Raw genomic sequence first — 21891 nt, 5'->3', positions numbered from 1 at the left:
GTGGATCATGATGGTTTTAAAGACTGCCTTTAATTTTTCTTCTCACAGAAGTTCGAGCAGAGAAAGTGAAAGAATGTAAACAAATCACTATTGGGTGTAAGAAAGCAAAATAACGATTATTCTAAATGCTTCCATTGGAGAGATAGAAATGTTTAAGAAACACTACTCAAAACAAGGTCAGGCAGTCTTGCAGTCCGTTTTCTCTCAGTCTGTCTGCCTGCATCTTCTTCTAGCTGAAGATAACATGCACACGCATACTGACCTTGACAAACCTAAGTTTAACAAACCTCTCTCTGCCTCTTCGCTCTCTTCTCTCTCTTGACTGCTATGGGTGGGGGAGGTCCATTGGAGAAGAAGCACAGCCCCTTCTTGGGGCCAGGGGGACTGGGTTGTGTTTTTCTGTTGATTGTACATATTTGTAGATGTTGTGAATAGTGTATATTTGTACATATTCATTGCATTTCATCACAGATTGTAGTTTTGCCTGTAAATACAGCTTCATTTACTTCCAGACTGAGCTAGCCTGGTTGTTGTCAGTGTGGGAAGGGGATTCCAGTTCTCACACTGCAACAATTAATATATTGGTGCTCAAAGTAGGGCAATTGTTTCTACGATTTATTTCTGCTCAGATTAGGAGGCAAAATGAAGCCCAACCTTGTTTTGAGTAGTGATTCTTAAACATTTCTCTCTCTCCAATCAAAGTATTTAGAATAATCTATTTTTTCTTTCTTATTCTTTCTTATACTCAGTAGTGATTTATTTACACTTTCTCTGCTTGAACTTTGTGAAAAGAAAAATTAAAGACACAGTCTTTAAAGCTATCACAGGCAGGCACGCAGGAAAGGCACAGGTCACCAACTCCTCATAGACAGGTAGGCACCACAGGCACGCAAGAAAGGCTCGGGTCACAGCTGGCACAGATACACAGGAAAGGCACAGGCACCGACTGCTCATGGACAGGCAGGACAGCAGGCACGGCTGGAAGGGCACAGGTCACAGCAGGCACACAGGTATGGCAGATATGGCTCTTCAGAGCAGGCGGCAGTCCCTCCAGGCAGTGACGCAGTCTCCACGTAGTCTTCCAAGCAGCCACCACAACAGTCCGCAGGTAGTGTCTTTTGTCCTTCCACAGCTTGCCACCAAGCAGTTGTCTATGTGTCATCCATGTCTATAATTACTTAATTTCTTTCTCTCTGTAATGTTTACAGTATAGAATTGAATAAACAATATAGCAGGATGCTCAAAGCTGAGGAAGTTGGAGTATGCACTACTCAGTGACAAACGGAGGAATGAAAGCACACATACAGATCGTGTAAAAGCATTTCAGGTGCAGAACGTTACAAAACAGCGCTTCTTAGAAACAATCATAACTCTGAAAACAATATGGTACTTTTCCTATAGTTAAGAAGAGGTATGATGTGAATTGTAACTAAGACACAAAATGATTCCTTTTTTAAAAAAAAAATCCCTAAACCTTTTATTTCATTCAAACATTAAAAAGCTTCTTCTGGGCTAGACTGGGCAACAAGGAACACTTAAGTTGTTACATATGAAGCTACGGTAAAGTTTTTACCCCATTCTGCAAGACCTTTCTTATACTTTTCCCATATTCTGGCTATTCCTGAAGGTATGTTTCTTTCTTGACCAAAAACCATGTCTTTCAACAGTAGAGACACCATCCACAAACTTGGTCGTGTAGAGGACGTTTGCATTGTTAAACATTCCATCCTTTAAGGACACCACAATAAACTAAAAGAAAACAGAAGACAAAGTAAATGCTGTCAACCCAATAAAGACTTTAAAAGAGCACTGAAAAAGGCTTCTAAAAAGAATTAATTTTACTTTATTTGGGTACTAGCTTGATGGCAATTCTACCAAAAAATATTATAAGCACAGAAGCCAAAGAACATGCTAAGCAGGTTCATGGGCACCCAGAGGCCAGGCATTTTCTGCGGCTAAGGACATATGGCTCTGACCCCTTCCCAGAGCTTGGCCTGGGATACAGGCCACACTTGTTAATGCTTCACCAGTCACTGGAAAAATCCTTCCCAGGAGTTTTGTAAGGAGGCAAGATTTTTCACAGGCTAGAAGTGTTGCTCAAATTGTTTTACCATACTGGTATCAAATGTTACTCTCCTGTCTCCTAATATGGAAAGGTCATGTTCTACCACCAGACACAGGCAGGTACTGCCTTTCCTTCATAGCAGTCAATTTCTTCAGTTCTATAGATTTTTTAACACACATGCAGGCCACAGATCTTTTCCACTACTGCCTGAGTTATTTCAGCAGGGTAAAAATTAAAATATTTTTGGGCAAGGGGTGAAAGTTGAGGCAGAGGAAGCTCCATGTAAACATGAGGAAAAAAAATTTTCACTGTGAGGTTGACAGAACACTGGAACAGGCTGCCCAGGAGGGTTGTGGAGTCTCCCTCTTTGGAGATATTCAAAACCCGCCTAGATGTGTTCCTGTATGATCTGGTATAGATGATCCTGCTCTGGCAGGGGGGCTGGACTAGATGATCTTTCGAGGTCCCTTCTAGCACCTAACATTCTGGGATTCTGTGATTTTTCAAGCTTAAATTAACAAAATTCTAGCCAAAAAAAAAAATTTTCAAGATGTGGGTTATGCCTGAAATTCATTCCACTGCAGATATTCTTCCCTATTAGTAGCTAATTTTCAGTCACCACAGAAGAGCTGACTTTGCAATACAATGCTTATAAAGTTTCACAGTTGCCCTGTCAGTGTAATTTCCAGCAGAAAAACAACTTAGAAATACACCATACATCTTTGGAATAAAATACTTGAACAGCTGAGACTCCCCAGTGACTGACTGCCTTTGAAAATAATGAAGTACATAAGCAGGTGATCACAAAGGTTTCAATATCATACCTGTGAATGTTTAAAGTGTGAATTAAGCATGTGCCCAATATTCTGGGTATGAGAGAGATCAAGAGCTGCATCCACTTCATCCAAGATGTATATGGGGGCAGGTTTGAGGAGCAGCGTGGCTAAAATCAAGGACAAGGCCACCAGTGATCTAATACAGAGAACAAGAAAGTTATGATTTACCCTGTTGTTTGAGAGGCTTTGGCTTATGTAAAAATATGTTTGTTCATAAAATGCTATCAAAAGGTAAGCCATGCTGTGAGTTCTGAGAATGACAACTTCTGCCACAGCTTCTGATTTTAAAATTAATCTGAAGCCTTCTCCCAGAAACAGCAGACGTTACTCTTGTCAGATGATCAGGTTAGTTGGGGGATGATATTTTGTTGCTCTACCTGATTTTAATTCTAAGTTTTGCAGTGCTGTTTTTCAGTGTACAGTTCTTGAAGCAGTTCAGTAAGCTGTGTCCCCATCTCACCTCTTCCTAAATCCTGTTTCTCCCTCTGTTATTTTTTTTCCTTAGAACTTGCAAAGAAACTCACACGCTACACAGTAGCTGTAAACACTGAGGAAAACTCTCCTTGTCATGACATTACTTGATGCTAGGACAGATCTTGTCTTGAGATTTGAGATGACAACTCAAAGGCTGAAACATTCAGTTCAATAGTACCATCAGTACCAATAGTACCTGGAATTAACTGCAGCTTCCTCACCTATTTTTTGTCACTTCTCCATGGAGAAAAATCTTGTATGTGAAAATGGTGAGTTCTAAGCCTGGTTCTACGTTGGATTCCTCTCTGAGCTGAACTGCATTAATGATGCTTTCCATATTACGTCAGGTTGAAAGGAGACAGTGTCCCTGACTTGACTAGATAAAATACTAAGTTTTTCCTTTTCTGAACCATAATTAGTAAGATATATCAATTATATACATAACTGCAATGGAAACCACAAAAACCCGCAAAGATGACCAACCTTTGTCCTCCACTAAGTTCTGTTAAGTTGTCTTTCCAGATGTTTCCCAAGGCAACTTTGAACTCCAAGCCTTCCAAGATATTCTTGTGTCCAGAAGCTACTAGCATAGCTTTGGCTCCTGGTAGAAGTGTTGAGAAGATGGAACCAAAGTCTTCATTCACCTACAAGTCAGACCATAGAAGATACAGGTACCTGCTCTGAATCGAGGCCAAACAGGTCAAAACTTCCAGGGCCTCGTCTTGAATATGTGACAATATATTAGCATATGGAATCTTTTATCTCCCTCTGTACTGAACAGAGAAGCAACACCATACTCTCCAGTAGTAGAGACTATACTAAGCATTTCAGATGGATGAAATGAGAGAAATATTGGGAGACTATGCTATCAGCCAGGGAAATGTTTACCTCAAATTTAACTAGTAAATTGCAATATCTCTCAATTAAAAAAAAAAATGCTATTATAGGTATAAGCACCTTGTAAGAGGCACACACCAGCACCCCTACCACTCATTTTCTTCCCAGGATTATTTAAGCAATATCCAAGTATTGGAGGGGATGAGACTTTGTAAACGTAGCTTAAAATTTTAAGCAATGCACTTTTTCTACCACTCATGATGCTTCTAAACACAAATCACTCGTTTTTTCAAAAAAAAAAAAAATTTTGCAATGAGAAGGTACCACTTTATAGACAGTAGTAGACAGGAGTAGACAGGAACAATTAAAACCAGTGCTTCACCACTTTAGAGACTAAGTAGTAAAAGTTTTCATGGTGCAGCAGAAAAGAAAGTGTTTTCCATGCAGAAAGGGAACATTTTAACTTTTGTTATTATTCCTGATATAAGAGAACTAAAATACTAAGGCAGAAGAGTGTTTAAGTAACAGAAATAACCTGAAAGAGCAATAGCTGGTACACCTAGCCCCTCAGCAGCAGGCAAGTCCACAGCACCCACACCATATGGGGCTGCACAGAACCTGAAGATTTTAACCCTGGTCAAACACTGGTTTAAGCAAACGAAAAGACTTTTTTGTCTAACTTCATGTGAGAGAAAATTATTTCAGCATGCCACCAGTTTAACATTCCTGAAATCTGTGGACACTAGAAAGGAGTGGTAAAAATAGTTTTTCAGGTTTAAGTGTATCTTTAATATTCTTACACAATTCATGTTTAATTCTCAAAAGTGATGTGAAGCAGGAGAAATGAAGTTTTGTAATTTAAATACAAGGCACAGGAGATCAGCTCTGAAAAGAGATGTCTTTTAGTTTTTGGCTTTTTTCCATGGAAATACATAAAACACTCATTAAGACAAACTTGATCCTTTGCTAAAATGTGAAGATTGGATTTTAAGTCTCATACCTTTTTCCAAGCTATGTGTAAAGCTTCCCTTTTCTTCTGGTCAAGCTGTTTAATAGTTGCAAGAATTTGTAACTTGTCATTCTCTACAATTCTTTTTCTCCTCATCAAGTCATTGAACTGGAGCCATGCAGAGAAAAAAAACACAATTGATTTCAATGAAATGTGCTAATCACAGTGTTTCCCACTATTGGTTCCTTCTATGGAACATCCTAAATCACATGTGGCAGTTTTAGGCTGTGCCTAGAAAATTTTTGCACAGATCTTGAACAGAAAGTGATAAAATGTGAGTAAGTTACCATTAGATGTAAAAGGGAAAATAATGATCTGAATAATGGTCTAAATAATCTCATTGGTCTGATAACTAACAAAGTTAGTCATGTAAACTAACTCTTGCTCCTTTCAACTTCTTCACTCTAGCGGACACTAGCTGGCTTTTGCTTAGCTGTTGCTGACCTTGATTGTGTTTCTTTGTTGTGGCTAAGTACTAACAAACTATGCTCTGGTCTTCTGCCTCTCTCTTTTACCTTGTATAAGGTGGGGGAAGGGAGCAGGGAGGGGGAAGCTGTTGGTAAGCCCCTGGTTTTATCCAGGGGGGTTCTTGTGTTGTTTATAAATTGTAAATATATGTAAATATTGTATATTTTGTACATATTCATTGCATTCCGTACTTCTAGATTGTAGCGTGCTTGTAAATATAGCCTCATTTGCTTGCAACCGAGCTGGTCTGGCAATTTTATTTTGGGGGATAAGTTCAACCCACCACACCCAAAGCATTCATTTACAAATCCCCTGTGCAGGATTTCACAGTTAGGATATTTTCTGCTTGCCTAATGCTGCTGCTGCCAACTTCATATGGACTGAGCTAGGGAGGAATGAAATGATTCATATGAGCTGAAGTCGACATTATGTATAACCTAGTGCACAAGTGAATAAAAATGTAGGGCTAGTAAAGAAGTGCTAAGAGAAGGCTTCCTGCCATGCTCAGAGCATTTAAAAATACAGAGCTCCGTTACACACAATACCCAAATTACCCAATCTTTCTAGGTTAAAATACAGAATGTTTACTTTCTCCTCTGTCTCAGAAAACATATTCACAGCTCTCAAGTTCACACTCTTGGATAACCCATCTTCCTTCTCCTGCAGCTTCTGCAGCTTTACAGCTACATCTTTAGGATTGTTGGCTTTGAAATCATAGGCTGTATCCGGCTGACCAAAAAACTGCTTCTCTGAAGCTATCCATGGGTACTCTTTCATCATTTTGTTGATCTGTAAACAAGAAGACAGATGTTAATTTTTTTTTTGGTTTTCCCTCTCTTTCTCAAATGTGAATTAAAATAATAATTTTTTAAAAAACAAACAAAACCAGAACATCCTGAAGTTATAACATTTGTTCTATCTCAATGCAGCACAGGTACATATTTTTACAATGCTTCATGTGATTTCCAAGACTGTAGATGAAACCAAGATTTTAGGGAGGCTTTCACACATGTTCATCACATTTACTTGAAACACCTTTTTTTCTCTTTCTGGGCTAAGTCCTTGTCACTAATCTTGGTATTAGTTTGTTTAATTAGCTACCTAATTCACTCACACAGAGAGATCGCTTTCCTTGATCACTTTCTCATTAAAATCTACTCTCTATTAGTCTGTACAAATTAGCTGCTACAATTTACAACTTTAATCCCCTCCTCCTGGGACAAAACTTCTCACATCAAGAGATGCAAATATGACATGCTTATTAAGAAAAAAAAAAACGCTCTTTTGTTTGCATGGGGCAAAGGAATTAACCACTCCTGGTCACAAAATGCAAGGAAAAGCACAGTTCTGAAATACCTTGGAAGCAGCATCATCAATGTCTTGATGATGTTTGCTGATGTTGTGTTCTAATTCTTTAACCCGAAGCTGTAATTCATTATTTTGTTCTCTGTATTTTGCTGTCTCTGCATCTTTGGCTTTAATAGCTTCATTCTGTAACTCAACGACTTCCTTTTGATTAGCCACCTCTTTCTCTGATTTCTCCAGAGATTCCTGAAAAGCAAACCAAAAAGCCATTTCTTAGATGCATTTAAAGGCCAGTTTTTTGAAGGACACAGCAAGGAAGAAATTAAAAAAACAAACAAACAAACAAAAAACCCAAACAACACACCAACAAAATCACATGATAAAGCCAGAAAATAACTACTTACTGAGAGCTGGCAAGAAAATCCAAACTACAAACCACACATTAACATTTGAGCTTTACAGGATCTTATCTTCAGAAACATCACAGCAGGTAATGAAACAGTATTCACTTTTACCTTTGTCTTAGACAACTCAGCTGTCAAAGCATTAACTTGTTCCTCGTAGTTTTTGATTGCTTTATCTACAGCCTCTATCTGTTGCTGATAGGAGGTCTGCTCTTGTTTTAGCTCTTGAAGTTCCAGAACTAAAGCTTCAACTTCCTAGAGAGAGGTTTTTATGTATTAATTTATTAGTTATACTTAAAGGGAAAGAATTAAGATTCAGTTTGACACAGTAAATGCTGTAGATTAGCAGTACCTGCTCCTCTGCAAGAGGCCAACCTCATACAAACGCAAAGCATCAGCATTTCTATTAACTACAGAGTAATGCACTAAGTTCCAAAACTGGCAATATTAAGACTTCAAGAGTCACAATGTTTGATTCCTGGAACTGCTTTTAACATGAAGAAAGCTGGCAAAGATTAAGTTTTACCTGCTGCTTTTCTTTCATTTGCTTGCTTGAAGTGTCTGCCTTTTTCTTGGCATCATCTAATTTCTGCTGGGCATTTTTCAGTTGTTGTGCACGCTCTGCTTCTCTGACTTTAATTTTTTTCTCTATTAGCCTATATTTATCTTCTGCCTTCTGTTGGGTCTCTTCAGTTCTCTTTAATGTCTCTTCACACTCCACTAAATCAAGAAATACAATCCTGAGATTGGGCACAGTTACCTTTACATTTACATCCTCTACTCCAATTGAAACAAACCCATCTTTGCCTCTAACAGGAAAACATCATTGTACTCTTGCTAGTATAACCCAAGCCAGCTATTCCAAAGATTGCTCCAAAACACTCTGATCTTGTTACAAGTTACTGGTAGGACACCAAAATGACAATTAGGAGTCTTTTTCTGAAGACTTTCAAAGCCTGCCTGGCTGCATTCCTGTGTGGCCTGCCCTGTGTGATCCTGCTTTGGCAGGGAGGTTGGACTGGAGGTCCGTTCTGAACCTTAGCATTCTGTGATTCTGTGAAAACAAGCCTTTTCTCTTTTTGACAGGAGAGAGTATATGCCAAATTACATGATCAAGAAGTAATTAATCAGATGGCTACCTAATAAGGTATCACTTCATCCCTAGAATACTAAGCCTGCAGATGCATCACCTCTGACAATCTTTTTCATCTCTACATTTTTTTTTACTTATTCCTGCATTTGCTTCTTTTTACATTTTTGCTTCTTTCCAGTGCTTTGGGATGCAAACTATTTATATTGATAACCTGAAATACCTAGATAAACAGATGGCTTGGGAAAAAAAAAAAGAGACAAAAATTTAATTTAAAAAAGATTATTCAAATATGGAATTAAATAATTTTAAAACTTTTTGGCAAAGCCCTTTTTTCTTATATTATACAGTATATAAACCACTTAGAAATACAACCTTTATTACAAGAAAATGACCATTATGTGAATTCCCTCCCTGCAAGTCTATTTTCATTCTATATTTGTTGCATGTTCCAAAGTTACCATTTTCAAAATGAAAAATATTTTTCTCTTAAGCAAAGATCCCCTACTCAGCCAAATACTCCTCTCATTCTCAGCAATTAGCTTTCAACTAAAAGATTAAGAACACATTTTTAAGAACACACCAATTGTTTTCTTCAGTGCCAGTAGCTCTTCCTCTTGCTTGTGGTAAGCACTTAGCTGAAGCTTCTTTTCCAGCAGCTCTGCTTCCTCAGACTTCATCTCCCACTTCTGCTTCAGTTGCCGGTACCTTTGAAGACAGTAATGAGACACACTGCTGTAACAAAGGCTACCCAGCATTTTAGCTTCAAAAGTGACGTAAACAGCGATAGAAATAAGGAGATAAATACTCCCATTCCTGTTCTACTGTGAGACACAATGACTGCAGGACAAACCAGCTTAAAGGCATAAAAGTCTGATACTACTTCTTCAACAGTAAAGTTTGTAGGTATGTAAATTATATAGGTAACTCCTGGCCACGTAGCCCAGGTAAGATACAATCAACCCAAACAAAGTAAATGTAAAACACGGCAACGATTCAGAGCTCACACTTCTCCAACCAGCAGCATGACAGATGATAGATTGAAGCCCTAGAAGAAAGTTCTCAAAGCAGAACTTGTTTCTTCCTTTTGGTTATACTTCTGGAAGTGTATCACAACTCAAAACAGTTTCAAAAATAAGTTATCAGCTGGATTGATTAGATAATATCACCACCTCATGGCTTTTTTACAGAACTAAATATTTTCATACTCCATCCTTTAAAAACATGTTTAGTAAATAAGTAACTGAAAATCAAATATACTTCAAATGATTCAGTTTAAATCCTGACAGCTGTATCACTCTGCTATGTCCCCTTTTGTGTCTCTTCATTTTCTTGGGAGAACAGAAGCTATCACTAACAGAAATTCAGTATGGGTTTTACAGAACATTGCTGAAGCAGAACTACTCTTCAGTGTACTTCATGAAGCTTTGGAGAACTTCAAGCTTTCACATAGGCATCACTGTATGCCTTTTTTCTGCATCCCCACTCGTTACCCAAAAGAAATTTTTCTTGCATTTTTTATCTAAAAACTAACTTTGCTTGTTGATTGCTGTCCTTAAATCTGGAGGCAAGAGGGAGGAAGGGAATAATTTCATGTATATTACATTCTCAATAGGCCCCATGCACTCAAAAAATACTTCTTTATTTATTTCCTTAGTCATGTAAGAAATCCAACTGACATTTTATAAGGCAAAACTTACTTTTCACCAACTTTCTTCAAACATGCCAGCTCCTCCTCCACAGCCTTAAGTCTGTGTTCCTTTGCAGAGAGTTCTATTGCAGTATCTTTAATTTCTTTGAGTGAAGACAAGATTGATGGAGCATTCAAAAACGCACCTGTGAAGACAACCAAGTCAATTAAAGACTAGTAGAATCAGCACTGGCAAAGAGCAAATTTGAGATATTAAAAACTTCAGTCTGCATCATTATTAATTACAAAACAGAAAGGCTGCTTGACTAAATTTATAGATCTCAAAGGAGAAAGACTGCTAATCTGTTAAGAGTTTAGTTCTGCAGACTTCAAATACTACATCTGCATTTCTTGTGGAATTACTTTTCCATAGCTTACAAAACTACCTCAAATGATGAATTACTTGAAAGGTGCTCGAATTCAAAGCATTTGTCCTTCCAGAGGATTTTACAGCCAATTAAGTAATTTAAAATCAAAATTACTTTATGCAAATTGTTTGCTTTTCACTTTTTCTTAATCAGTCTTATTTCAGGCTCAAACCTTTGCCCAAACTGATCATATTATCCCCAGTATAAGGATAAATAAAAGGGTGACTGTTCATTTTTATAAAAAAACATGCAAAGCAGTAAGCAATTCAACAACCACACAAGTACTACTATATGAATAAAAAAAGTAATTGCCTCCACGCAGGGAGCCCTGGGGGTCAAACAGTTCTCCATCAGTTGTAACAGTTCTTGTCATTATCCTTTTGTCAAAGGTCACTTTCTGGGCAGTGTCCATGCTATTACAGACCAGTGTTCCTCCAAATACATACTCCATCGCTTTCTGTAGTTCAGGTTCATATTCAATTAGGTAAAGAGCTAAATCCAAGTTATCATGGACAGCCTAGAAAGCAAAGGAAGTGCAATTAGTCTGTTTTCATTCAAGTTTAATATGATATAGAACATTATCTAAAAGCTTTATTACATTTTGAAACAGTTTAATTTAAAAGTGGGATAATTAATATCCATTTAAACATTGTATAGCAGGAAGGATACAAGAGGAAAACAAAAATAAATCCAAGATACCCTTAAATACCATAGAAACTTAGCATAAAACCAATAAGAAGCCCAAGGAAACAAAATGAGAAAGGCACACAAGCAAAATAGTGTAAATATTACATTCCTTTACATACCAAGGCTTTGGCCAAATTGATTTTTGCTGGTTCAACACACACAGCTGCAATCTTGTTTAGCGGAATGATGGTGTATCGACGATGTAGTTCACCCCTTTGTAAAAGCAGTTTGCCAGTAGCCTCAAATGAGAAAAGTAACAAAACATACCTGAGTACATAACTCATTTGGCAAAGCATAGCAGTAGGGGATTGCAGGAGGAATATCTTGTGGCCAGCAGCTATGTGTAACTCTCTTGTCCCAATTTAAGATGAACAAGGGTACAAGCCACCTCTTCAGCACTGAGTAGCAATGCACATGCTTGCTAACCTTGAATCACAAGACCTCAACATTCAGAGTTCTGTATTAAAGTAATAAACATACCTCAGTGTCCACAACAATGTTAAAGAGTTTCCCTCCAGCCACCACTTCTAGGGCTTTTGCTTGGGATGCATCTTTCATAACCATAAGATTTGAAACTGGGCCTTTCACACGTCTTGAATCCCAATTCTTCTCTGGATGGCTTAAATTATGACAATCACACGTTTGATTCTCTTTCTCAAACATCTTAAAGAAATCTGTATTTAAAACCTCATACTCATGCTTATTATACCAGCATATGAAATTCTAAATTCTGTGTAAAACCGCAGACAATGGTTACATCAAATACTTCAGGGTAAGAGCCTTCCCAATAGAGTAAGGTACACAGTCACTAAAATATTGTCCTCCCTTATTTGTCTAAAACTTGTTCATGCAATTTTTAATTGCTTTTTACTAGGGGCTCTAGTATTGCACAGTTATATGAATATGTTCAGAATTATTTGTTTATGTAATAATGTAAAGGAAATGCAACTGGAGATACATATATTTGAATGGAGGAGACAGATACGATGTTGACCTCCACAGAGCAAGTCTACTCAGCCCTTAGGCAGGACTCTGAAAAGCAACAATTCTGTTTAGACCTTGGATTCTACAATTTTATGCTACTGGCATTATGGCTTGCAAATAGCATTGCAAAAAACTTGCAAATGAGTTAAAATTCCAGTGATTTTGAGAGGGCTGTCACTTAAGAGTGACTGTACCACTTTCCTTGTTGCCCATTAATATTTCCTGACTTCCCTTCCATCCCCCCCAACTTGCATCACAAGTAAGATAGGCATTATTCACTAGCACTACAAAGAAAGCAACAGGCAACCAGTTCATGGAATTATCCTGTTAAGCCCCATAAGCCATGCATAAAATGCCTCCCAAAACACTTTCAAATATTTCAGGATCACACCAAGATCTTACCTGTATCTAAACTGTAGAGAAGGAAACTTTGCCACTAATCTTTCATGCAATCCCTTCAGCCGACAGATGTCATGTGTCAGTGCCTTCTCTTCTTTTAAAAGGGCAGCTTCTTTCTCTTCTGAAGAGTTGAGTACAAGGAGAAAGTCAACCAGAGCACAGAAATCTATTAGCTTAAGAACTGGAACGCTACACTGTTAGTCTACAGACATATAAAGAATACTTAATTGAAATTTCCTAAAATTCTTTGTTTGTGAACTATAAGTCTACAACTGCAACACCAAACAAGCAAAGAAAGTTTAAAGTCTAACGTGCTTCTCTTGAATGTCATTCCAGAATATCAATTTCTATTCTACAATAGATGTCACCTGGAATGAGAAGTGAACTTTCAGTGTTCCAGGTAGGGAAAACCATGAAGAAATAAGGGAGTTTGGTCATTCTCTCATCTAAATTTCAAATACAGTTTAATTTTTCCATCAATATTTAAAACATTTGGCCTCAAGCTCACAAAATCAAATTATTTTAAACTATTCCCTGTGGAAGGAACCTACCACGCTTCTAGATATATTTTTGATTCCCCCAGAATTGTGCACCAGAAGTCTGTACAGACCTTCATAGTTCAGCTTCTTCATTGCATCCTCTAGTTGATTTTTTGTATTCCTGACAGCTTCAAGTGCCTCTTGGTCTTTCTTGTAGCCTGCATCCATCTTATTAACTTCAGCTTGTTTTGTCTTTAATTCTTTTTGTGCATAATCCAACTTCATTTGGGCCTATAAAGAATAAAAAACTAAGGAACCAGAAGGTTTTCAAAGAGAATCTTGCAGGTGCATATTTAGAACACTTGAGCTAACAAGGTAATCATACAATTTCTATAAGGTCCCATTGGCTGCAGAAATGCTAAAAAGCAGCCTGGGCTTTTGAATGGAAGGCCACTGGTGATTTGGAAATAAAAGCACCCAAATCATGGATTTGGACACAACAACTCATTAGCACATGAACAGAGCTCAAAAACAAATACGGCAAAATAATGTGGGACACAGCTACTCTTGTTATTATCCGAAAAGGATAGTTTTCCATTAAGTGAGACAAGCAAAATGCACTTAGAACTCTGAAAATTTAAATTCCATTGTGACAGCTAACCCAGCAAAGGTTTCCTATCTTAAGACAAAAGAAGTGCCACCTGTTTCAGTCCCATGACTAGGACTTTAACTTAAGAACTCTCAGGAATCTTTATTTTGACTCTATTAAGTTTTACTGTAGAAACCTCTGTAGTTGAGCGTGTATCACTGACAACAGTCTTAACCTCTTCCTATCCAATACCATCAACCATATGAGCACTGTGAGTCTTACTTTGTGTCTCAAACGCCAGTTTCCATACTTCCTCACAGCAATGTCACAGCTTTTCCCTATTTATCTATGTTTATGCAAGAATTTTGTTTATTTTTTACAATTGCCTATTTTATCAAAAAGGCACCTTAATGCATATGCCAACTTGTTAAATACCTGGCAAGAGATACCCTGCATATCTTTTCCTTAACCTTTCAAGGGTAGGTCACTTGTTCTTCAGAGGTTTTTCAAAAGCAGCAGGAAGCCTGGTCTGAGACAAGCTGAGCTTTTATTCTCTTACCTGTTTAGCCTCTGTCACTGCTTTGCTGATTTCAGTTTTACAAGCCATCATCTGTTCAGACAGAGTAGCATCTTCCCCATTGCCACTAGACAAGCCAGAAGACACAGCATTAAAATGGTATTGCGCTGCATTCAAGGCAACTGTATCTTTTTCACTTGTTTCCTGTAAAGCATTTAGCTCTTGCTCTCTCTTCTTTACTTCATTCTCCTTTGATGTCAATGCTTTAGAATCCTGCAGCAAAAAAAAAAAACGAAAGGAAAAGCAAATGAAACTCAGTTTCTCTTTAAATTTACATTCTTTAGTGAGGAACTACGAACAGTTTCATCAGCTATATTTCTATAACCCCTGAGTTAGATTTGGTAATCTTACAACTTGTCTTTTGCATGTTTTCAAGTGTGAAGATCTACAGCAACACGCAATACAGGAGACGACAACTGCCCAAGAACTAGGAGAAATAGCTTTCTTCCCAATATCTAAAAAGTATTCTTCAGATGTCCTCTCAGATTTAAAAAAAAAAAAATATATATATAAAAAACAAAATTAAAATCAACTTTCACACATACGCAACGCAGAAATTTCTCCTTTAATTTTAAGAATACCACATGTCCAGAGAGCTTAACATTTCTGAAGCTACAGGGATCTCTCCGAAGCTTAATAGAAGGTTGGCAAACATGAAGAGTTGTACTTTGTTTTTAATGGCAAGCTACTACCTATGCCATGTAAATCTAACAACGCCCTAACCATTTGTTTCTGCTTTCTCAATGTACTATTTGCTAAGCATTATTTTTCTTATCACACTAGGTAAGAGAACAGGTGTCCTCCTCAATCTTAACTAATTCAGCATTTAAAGAAAATCATATACAAAGGTCTCACCTTCTGCATACTTTTTACCAGTTCTTCATACTTAATCTTTTCATTTTTTAAGTTTTGCTTCTTGAGATCCAGGGTACTTTGTGCTCTGGTATTTTCTCTTTTAATTTCTGAAAGAGCATGTTCCAGTGAATGGAGAACACCAGCAGCTTCCTACAATAAGAAATAAAGGAATTTTAAATAAACCTAAGGAAACTGATAGAGGAATTGTAGTATTTCATCTTCAGTTCACGGTGATATGAAGAAGCAGCAGTATCAGATGAAGCAAGCAGTTAGACTCCAACGTGTCAAGTCAGAGCACCTGCTCCCTTTGAAATCCAGACTAACCTGATGCAACTACTGAAGACCTGAATCATCTCATATCATCAGGCACTGTCGCTGTGCAAGAGCTCCATTTATTCACATAAAGACACTATGAGCCATCCTGTACCTAACCAAATTCATTGGCCACAAAACTGAAATCAGAACTGACTTTTGGGAAACAGCTGCCTGTTGGGAGTTTTGGGACACCAGGAAAAATGAAGAAAAGAAACAAGAAAAGAAACAAACCCAAAACTAAAATCTCTGTCATAATTTAGCATTGAATGCACAGAGTGAAGAGACAGGGACAAACAGTTTCTATGTTTCAGTAATTATTCCAAGTGATTGGATATCAAGCACTTCAGGCAAATGGAAACATCAAATGGATGTCTTTTAGACAACACACCTAACACTCCTAAGAACAGTGAGCAGTGCATAATCTAATCAACCTCCCAGAAGAAGAAAAGAAAAATCAAGGGAGCATTATCTGTAAAAGTAATTCCCTTCTCATATATTCCAACAAGTATAAATTTGTTCTCACCTTACACCTTTCCTTTTCCATCTCTGCCACTTCATTAAGTTGTTTCATCTTATGTTCATTTTCAGCCTTTGATTCACAAAGCTTTCCCACATTAGCCTGCAGTTCCTTTAACATTTCACTGGAGGATTCTCTTGCCTTTTCAGCTTGAGCAAAACTATAAGCCACACAGAAACGTTTTAAGTGTTCTATTGCTCGTGTTACTTTTTGGTATTCTAGATAGGATGCTCGTTCCTAAAAGACACCAGTAAAAAAATAAAGAAGCTCTAAATATTGATGGAAAAATAATATTAAGTAGGACGTTAGGGAAAAACCTCTAAGCACTTGCAACATTCTTTGTAGATAAAAGAATTATCCACATTAAGTAATATATTTGGTATTGCACATTACAAGTCTGCTTAAGAAAAATTGTAAAGTAAAATACTTGTATGATTGTGCAGTAGAAATGTGACCTGGCAAGTTTAATAACTAAGACATATTTTCATCTTGTTTTTCTCCTTCTCTCTACACACACCCCTCTAGGTTTTGCTGAAAGTCCTCAGTGTCACAATTTTCTGCATTTGGGTAGAAGATAAAATTGTAGAATCTTTTAAAAGATTCTGCAAAACTTGCAAATACGCTATTGGTTTAGTGACCACATTCAGGGCAGCTGCAAGTATTTCTTCAAGTACACTATCACTCTTCGGGGTTGATTTTTTTTCATACCTCTTTCAGTTTCTGTAAAGTTGGATTGATATCCTCATCTAAGACCTGAAACACAAAACAGAACATTTACACCCCGATTTTAAAACTCCTACATGTCTAAGCATGAACAGATAGTTCCAGGTGCAGAAATTAAATATTCTACAAGTTAAAACCCACACTGCACTGGTTATCGTTTAGAAATATAAAATAAAGTATACTCCCCAACATGTAGTACCATTTGAATTTCTTTCAGTTTGTTTTCCTTCTTCTCTATGGCTTTCTGTACACTTATTTTCTTGCTTTCATACATCCTAGTACCAGCTGCTTCTTCAATCATAGCTAAAATCTAAAATTAAAGCAAATTACAAAAATTTGATATTTCTTACACTAGACAGCCTTAACTCAGAAAAGAATTGAACATTTCACCTCCTTCCAATATATTCCTCCTCCCATCCCCCTAAATATTGATTTTTGTAATTCAAAACAAATCAGTAAAACTTCAGATAGAGCTCCCTAAACTTTCTTACCTCTGGTGGCTTCATACTGAGAATTTTGGTAATTCGTCCCTAGTGACAGGAAGATAAAACAAGAATAGTGTTTGTGTGCATTGCAAAACCAAAACAACTCCAACCAAAACAACAAAAAACCCCCACAAAACTCCAAAGCCAGAGAACCCTGCTCATTTTTATACCTTAAAAGATCAAACATGATTTTCTTTTTTGCTACATGAATAAATCTAGTTTACTCAATTGTTTTACTCTTTAAACTTCAAGTCATTTCTTCAGCAAGCTTGAAATGGGCCTTATGTCTTATTATTTTAAGGCTCATCATTCACATTCCTGGTTACATCTGAAAGAATTAACATGCATATTTTGTTCTAGACTTACTGAGTTGCTGATGCTGAATAAGCTTTTAATATAAACTGGCTTTTTAGAGATGTAGCTCATATGAACCTAGGAGGAAGCAGAATAGGTGCAAAACTACCCTTTTGGCCCACTGTCCCTCCTGCAAGATGGAACAGGTCTATATGAATTAGTATATCCTGCCCTGTTTTATTACTCCTTGCAAATATTTCTGGGATTTGTCTAGTGCCTAGGTTGGTGTTGATAAGGGTCCTTTCAACTGGTCAGCTCATCCCTTGTTAATTATGACTTAAGAAGACAGGTAAATCAATTTCATTCAAAATACTAATGGGTAACATATAACGGGAAAGAACATTGGTCTTTTTTCAGGACAATAATAATAGCAACACCTCTCTCTTAAAAGAACACAAAGGAAAATAAAACTAGAATGTATTTCAGGAAAAGTTTTTATATGAGGGCTATATGAAGCCTTTCGCTACAGGACACACATTTTTGGGTCAAACTATGCTGTACTGGGAATCTTAACTAGTTAACAGATAACTGATTTTTCACTTGATAAGACATTGCTTTTCTCTGATTAGGAAATTAAATTTAGTGCAACTTCTATTTTTTCTGGATTTTATAAAGACACACACAACACCTGCATAATGAGGAAGTGAGGGTTATTGACATTGAGTCCAATGGAACAGAAGAGATCCTGCACTCTATTGCTGGTGGCACTGAAACCATTGATAAAATATTTATTTCTACCTCCAACAACAACCTAGAGAAAGAACAGAAATAGAAGAAATTCTAAGTCATTTAAATGTTATCTAACGTAACAAAGAATGCAAAAGCTATGAACAAATCTCATACGTTCTGTCTTTACATGCACATATATATCAATACTATACAGATCAACACAGATCTCGTTGAAGGGACATTTAAAATAACTGAAAATTAAGAAGGACTAAACTAAAACACTGTTCAAATATTAAGAGGAAACTGAGAAAAAAGGAAGAAAAAGCCACAAGAAAAAAGTGTACCTTCCTTAATAAACATTTCATTGTGCAAGTCTATAGAAAACACTAACAATACAATATTCATTTCACAAGTGATTCCTTTCTTTTTAAATCTAGAACCGTGGATCTACTTCTATACTTCGTATTACCAACAACACTGCAGAAACACTGACTCAACTGCTAAAACCGAAGGGCTTCAAAAATTGCCTTGGTTGGTTTAGGGTTTTTTGTTTTGTTTTTCTTATAAAGTCACTCTGTTGAGCATAGTAAAAATGTATATAGCCTTCCAGACAATACAGAGACTAAACTCACCTGCCTAGTGACAGTGATCTCCTTACAATCTTCAAATCCCAGAGGACTTCGTTTCTTGTCAGAATTATCAAAGGTAATAGACACAGTTGCTTTAGTAATTCCAGCTTGTCCATTCTTATAAACTAGGTCATACAAGGTGGAAGCACGCACCTGAATTCCAGACCAGAAAAACATTGTTTTTGAAAGAAATGCCTAACAGAGCTTCAGTGTGCTACTGGAGCTTTTGCAGATTGGTTTAAAAAATGCAGATGCTGCCGTAGATTTAAGAGTTTATGTGAAACACTGGCATACAGGAACTGTAAGGTGCTGCTGTTGCAAAATCAGAGGCAGTGTGACACTGGAGCTTTTTGTGAACCAACTGTTTCCGAATGAGGTATGTGACAAAAACTGAAGAGGTCTAACGAATAAATAAATAATCCCATTAAGAAAACCCACCCCCCTCTGGATTACTAGCTCGGTCACAAGCATTTACTATTAATAATGCAGTTCAGAAAGTGATGCATTTATCTACATGTCTAATGTTCTAAGCTGTATCATTTTGAACAACTATAGTATACCGAGGAAGCTGTAATTCAGTCACTGTAAGAATGACAAACTACAGTTTATTCAATGAAAAATCCAAATAAAACAAACTTTTTTTTTTTTTTTAATAAAAGCAGCATTTCAGGTCTCCTATTGGAGGCTTTCCAAGACCGTAATACGAAACACTGTTACCAGAAGAATGACTTTTAGCAAATGCCCCCCTTTTTACCTGTGACAGATTGGTGATCCCCAACACGAAACAGATGGAGTCCAAGATATTGGACTTGCCACTACCATTTAAGCCAGTAATAGCATTGAAAAGTGGATCAAAGTCACGAACTTCCGTCCTCTGACCATAAGACTTAAAACCTTCAATAACAATTGACTTGAGGTACATTTGAGCTGTGTTTCTGCAAGACCAGGGAAAGTATTCATCCAAGGAGTACCGAGAAAGGTACCTGTACCAGAGTGCTGCCTACTTCAAGGAAAAAAAAGAAGCAAGTAAGTCATTCTGCACGCCAAACAAGCAGCTCAACGCGTAAGAGCATCAAGAGCACAGGAGCCTTTTACAGTAAACCCTTAATGCACTTAAACGGAAACGCGCTTCAACGTCCTCCATTTCTACGACTTTCACAGCGTGCCTCACGATATTTTTATGAAGATTATGGCACTAACCCTGGTCGCTCACAAAGCTGGCCATTTAGTCCATCTGTCAGCGAGGAAAAGGAGAAGGCTCGGATCTCGCCGAGACCGAACCTCCCTTTCCAGCCTGCACAAGAACCCGCTCAGCCTCACCGCACCGGAGGGCTGAAGCCCAAGACAGCCCCGGCACCGATGGCGGCGCATGCCTGCCCCTACTACCATCACCCGTCCCCACGTTCCCGGAGCCGAGACTCCCCACAGCCCCTCGAATGTCCCAGCCAAGCGAACCCCCTCCAGAACCAGCCGTGCCCCGCACACGGTCCTGCCACCCCCCAAGTCTCAGTATCTCACCACCAGCGCCGCTCCTCGCTGCCTGCAACAATCGAATTTTGGCGCCGAGAGTCAGCGACCGTTACAGTTAGTTATGCGCCTGTTGGGGGCTGGCTTGCATTGCCTGCCTCCTCCCTTCCTGGCGGTACAGCAGAGGGATTGGCTCTGATCCGGGTTCCACCGGACTTGGAGGTGCGGGGGCTTTGGGCCAGGGTGGGCTCGCTAGCGGAAGGGAATGGAGATGTAGCCCTCGTCCCTGAGAGGAGAACATGGAGGGACCTGCTGCTAGGAGGGAAAGGAAGCTGTGGCTATGCGGCCGCCGACCCTGAGAGGAGAACATGGCGGGACTAGCTGCTAGGAGGGAAGGGAGCTACAGCTGTGAAGGAGAGGCGGGAGTGGGTGCAGGCGCTTGGGCTTTAGTGTGGGGCTATGTCCCGTCCTTAAACGACATTCAGATTAAGAAAGGGTAGTTCTGCACCTCAGCCTCACCCCACAGCTCTCCGTGCCTGTTCAGCAATCTTGGTGTCACTCGCAGAGGTGTTTCCGTTCGAGCAGAGTAACAACAACTCACTCAAAATCTGTTAGCACCTGGCGCTGGAAGAACAGTAGCTGTCCAGTGCTGCGCTGGTCAGCGTGGAAACGCCACGTCAGCTGCAGGCTTTTGCTCTTCCTTGGCACTGCCGTAAGCCAGGCTGTAAAAGCAGGCAGCAGCATGCTGTGCCTTGCAGTAGGGCTGCTGTGTTTTACGCACACTTGGACACGGCGCCACACTGTGGTCTGGGGAGCTGCTGTAAAGCTCTCTTCAGCGGTCTATATGTGGGCTAGGGGTATTGCAGTAACTTGAAATAATCTGCTGTAAAGCTCTCCGTGCTGAACTGCCTACCTTTTGTTTCTGGAGACTGGACAAAGCCATTGCTCTCTAACTTTTTCTTGTCTGTTAGGCTTTCCAGTCCTTTTATCATCTTGATGACACTGGACTTGCTTAAGTATGTCAGTGACTGTCCTGTACAGCAGAGAACTCAGTGTGGCACTCTGGATGCAGCTGGGTCCAAGCTGAGGGTGGTGGAGGAGGACTCTGTCCTTCCAGGTCATGACTGTACCTGTGCTTTACAAGGACATCAAACATCATGGCTTCCAATATCATCCCTGAGGGATGCCTCTAGTAATGAACTGCCAACTGAACCTTGTCCCACTGAGAACAATCCTACAACCCTCTACCTTTTCACCTCTTTATGCACCAACTTATCTCACCAGTTTGGCTGTAAAGATACTACAGGAGATTGTGTCAGTGACCTGTTTATATCTGATTCTGTGCTGGGCTAATGCAGCTTTGTTTGCTGAAGTGTTCTTGATGCAAAAGCCTTCTGCTCTCACTCCAAAGCAGGTAGATGTCCTTGCACCAATCAATAAGATGTAGGTTATGGCTCAGTTTCATGGGGACCTTTGGACCACAGGCAAAATGTCAAATCCAATCAGTTACTCAGTTTGATTAGCACATTGAAATTCACTGATCTTACCATCTGGGAAGGGAAGCAAGAACAAAGGTGAAACACCAGACCAAGTGTTTAGCAGGTGATTTAGAAATT

General features: G+C 38.6%; 1 protein-coding gene across 1 annotated transcript; it reads right to left on the bottom strand.

Moving 5' to 3' along the window:
• Window positions 1–1593: 1593 nt before the first annotated feature.
• Window positions 1594–19730, bottom strand: SMC2 (structural maintenance of chromosomes 2). The gene is made up of 24 exons (XM_054397631.1): window positions 19563–19730; window positions 18812–18961; window positions 18139–18261; window positions 17163–17201; window positions 16871–16981; window positions 16657–16701; window positions 15955–16185; window positions 15117–15266; window positions 14244–14474; window positions 13227–13386; window positions 12620–12737; window positions 11714–11852; window positions 11353–11472; window positions 10859–11063; window positions 10189–10324; window positions 9072–9196; window positions 7925–8118; window positions 7510–7653; window positions 7046–7240; window positions 6278–6478; window positions 5213–5329; window positions 3859–4019; window positions 2890–3037; window positions 1594–1749 (listed from the first exon to the last, which is right to left on the bottom strand). The coding sequence occupies exons 1-24, from the start codon at window positions 19728–19730 to the stop codon at window positions 1594–1596; spliced, it is 3567 nt and encodes a 1188-aa protein (XP_054253606.1).
• Window positions 19731–21891: the final 2161 nt, after the last annotated feature.

Source organism: Indicator indicator, chromosome Z, assembly GCF_027791375.1.
Source record: "Indicator indicator isolate 239-I01 chromosome Z, UM_Iind_1.1, whole genome shotgun sequence".
In the NCBI taxonomy this organism is placed as follows: Eukaryota; Metazoa; Chordata; class Aves; order Piciformes; family Indicatoridae; genus Indicator; species Indicator indicator.
This window is presented reverse-complemented; position numbering and strand designations above follow the sequence as displayed.

Bases quoted from the DNA above. Each gene is read 5' to 3' on its own strand.
- SMC2 (XM_054397631.1), bottom strand. From the start codon at position 19,730: ATGTACCTCAAGTCAATTGTTATTGAAGGTTTTAAGTCTTATGGTCAG. The intron at 15,267-15,954 runs GTGAGAACAAAT...TTCTTATTGTAG, and splicing joins TGGAAAAGGAAAGGTGTAAG to GAAGCTGCTGGTGTTCTCCA. The intron at 4,020-5,212 runs GTATGAGACTTA...TCTGACTTGTAG, and splicing joins TACACATAGCTTGGAAAAAG to GTGAATGAAGACTTTGGTTC.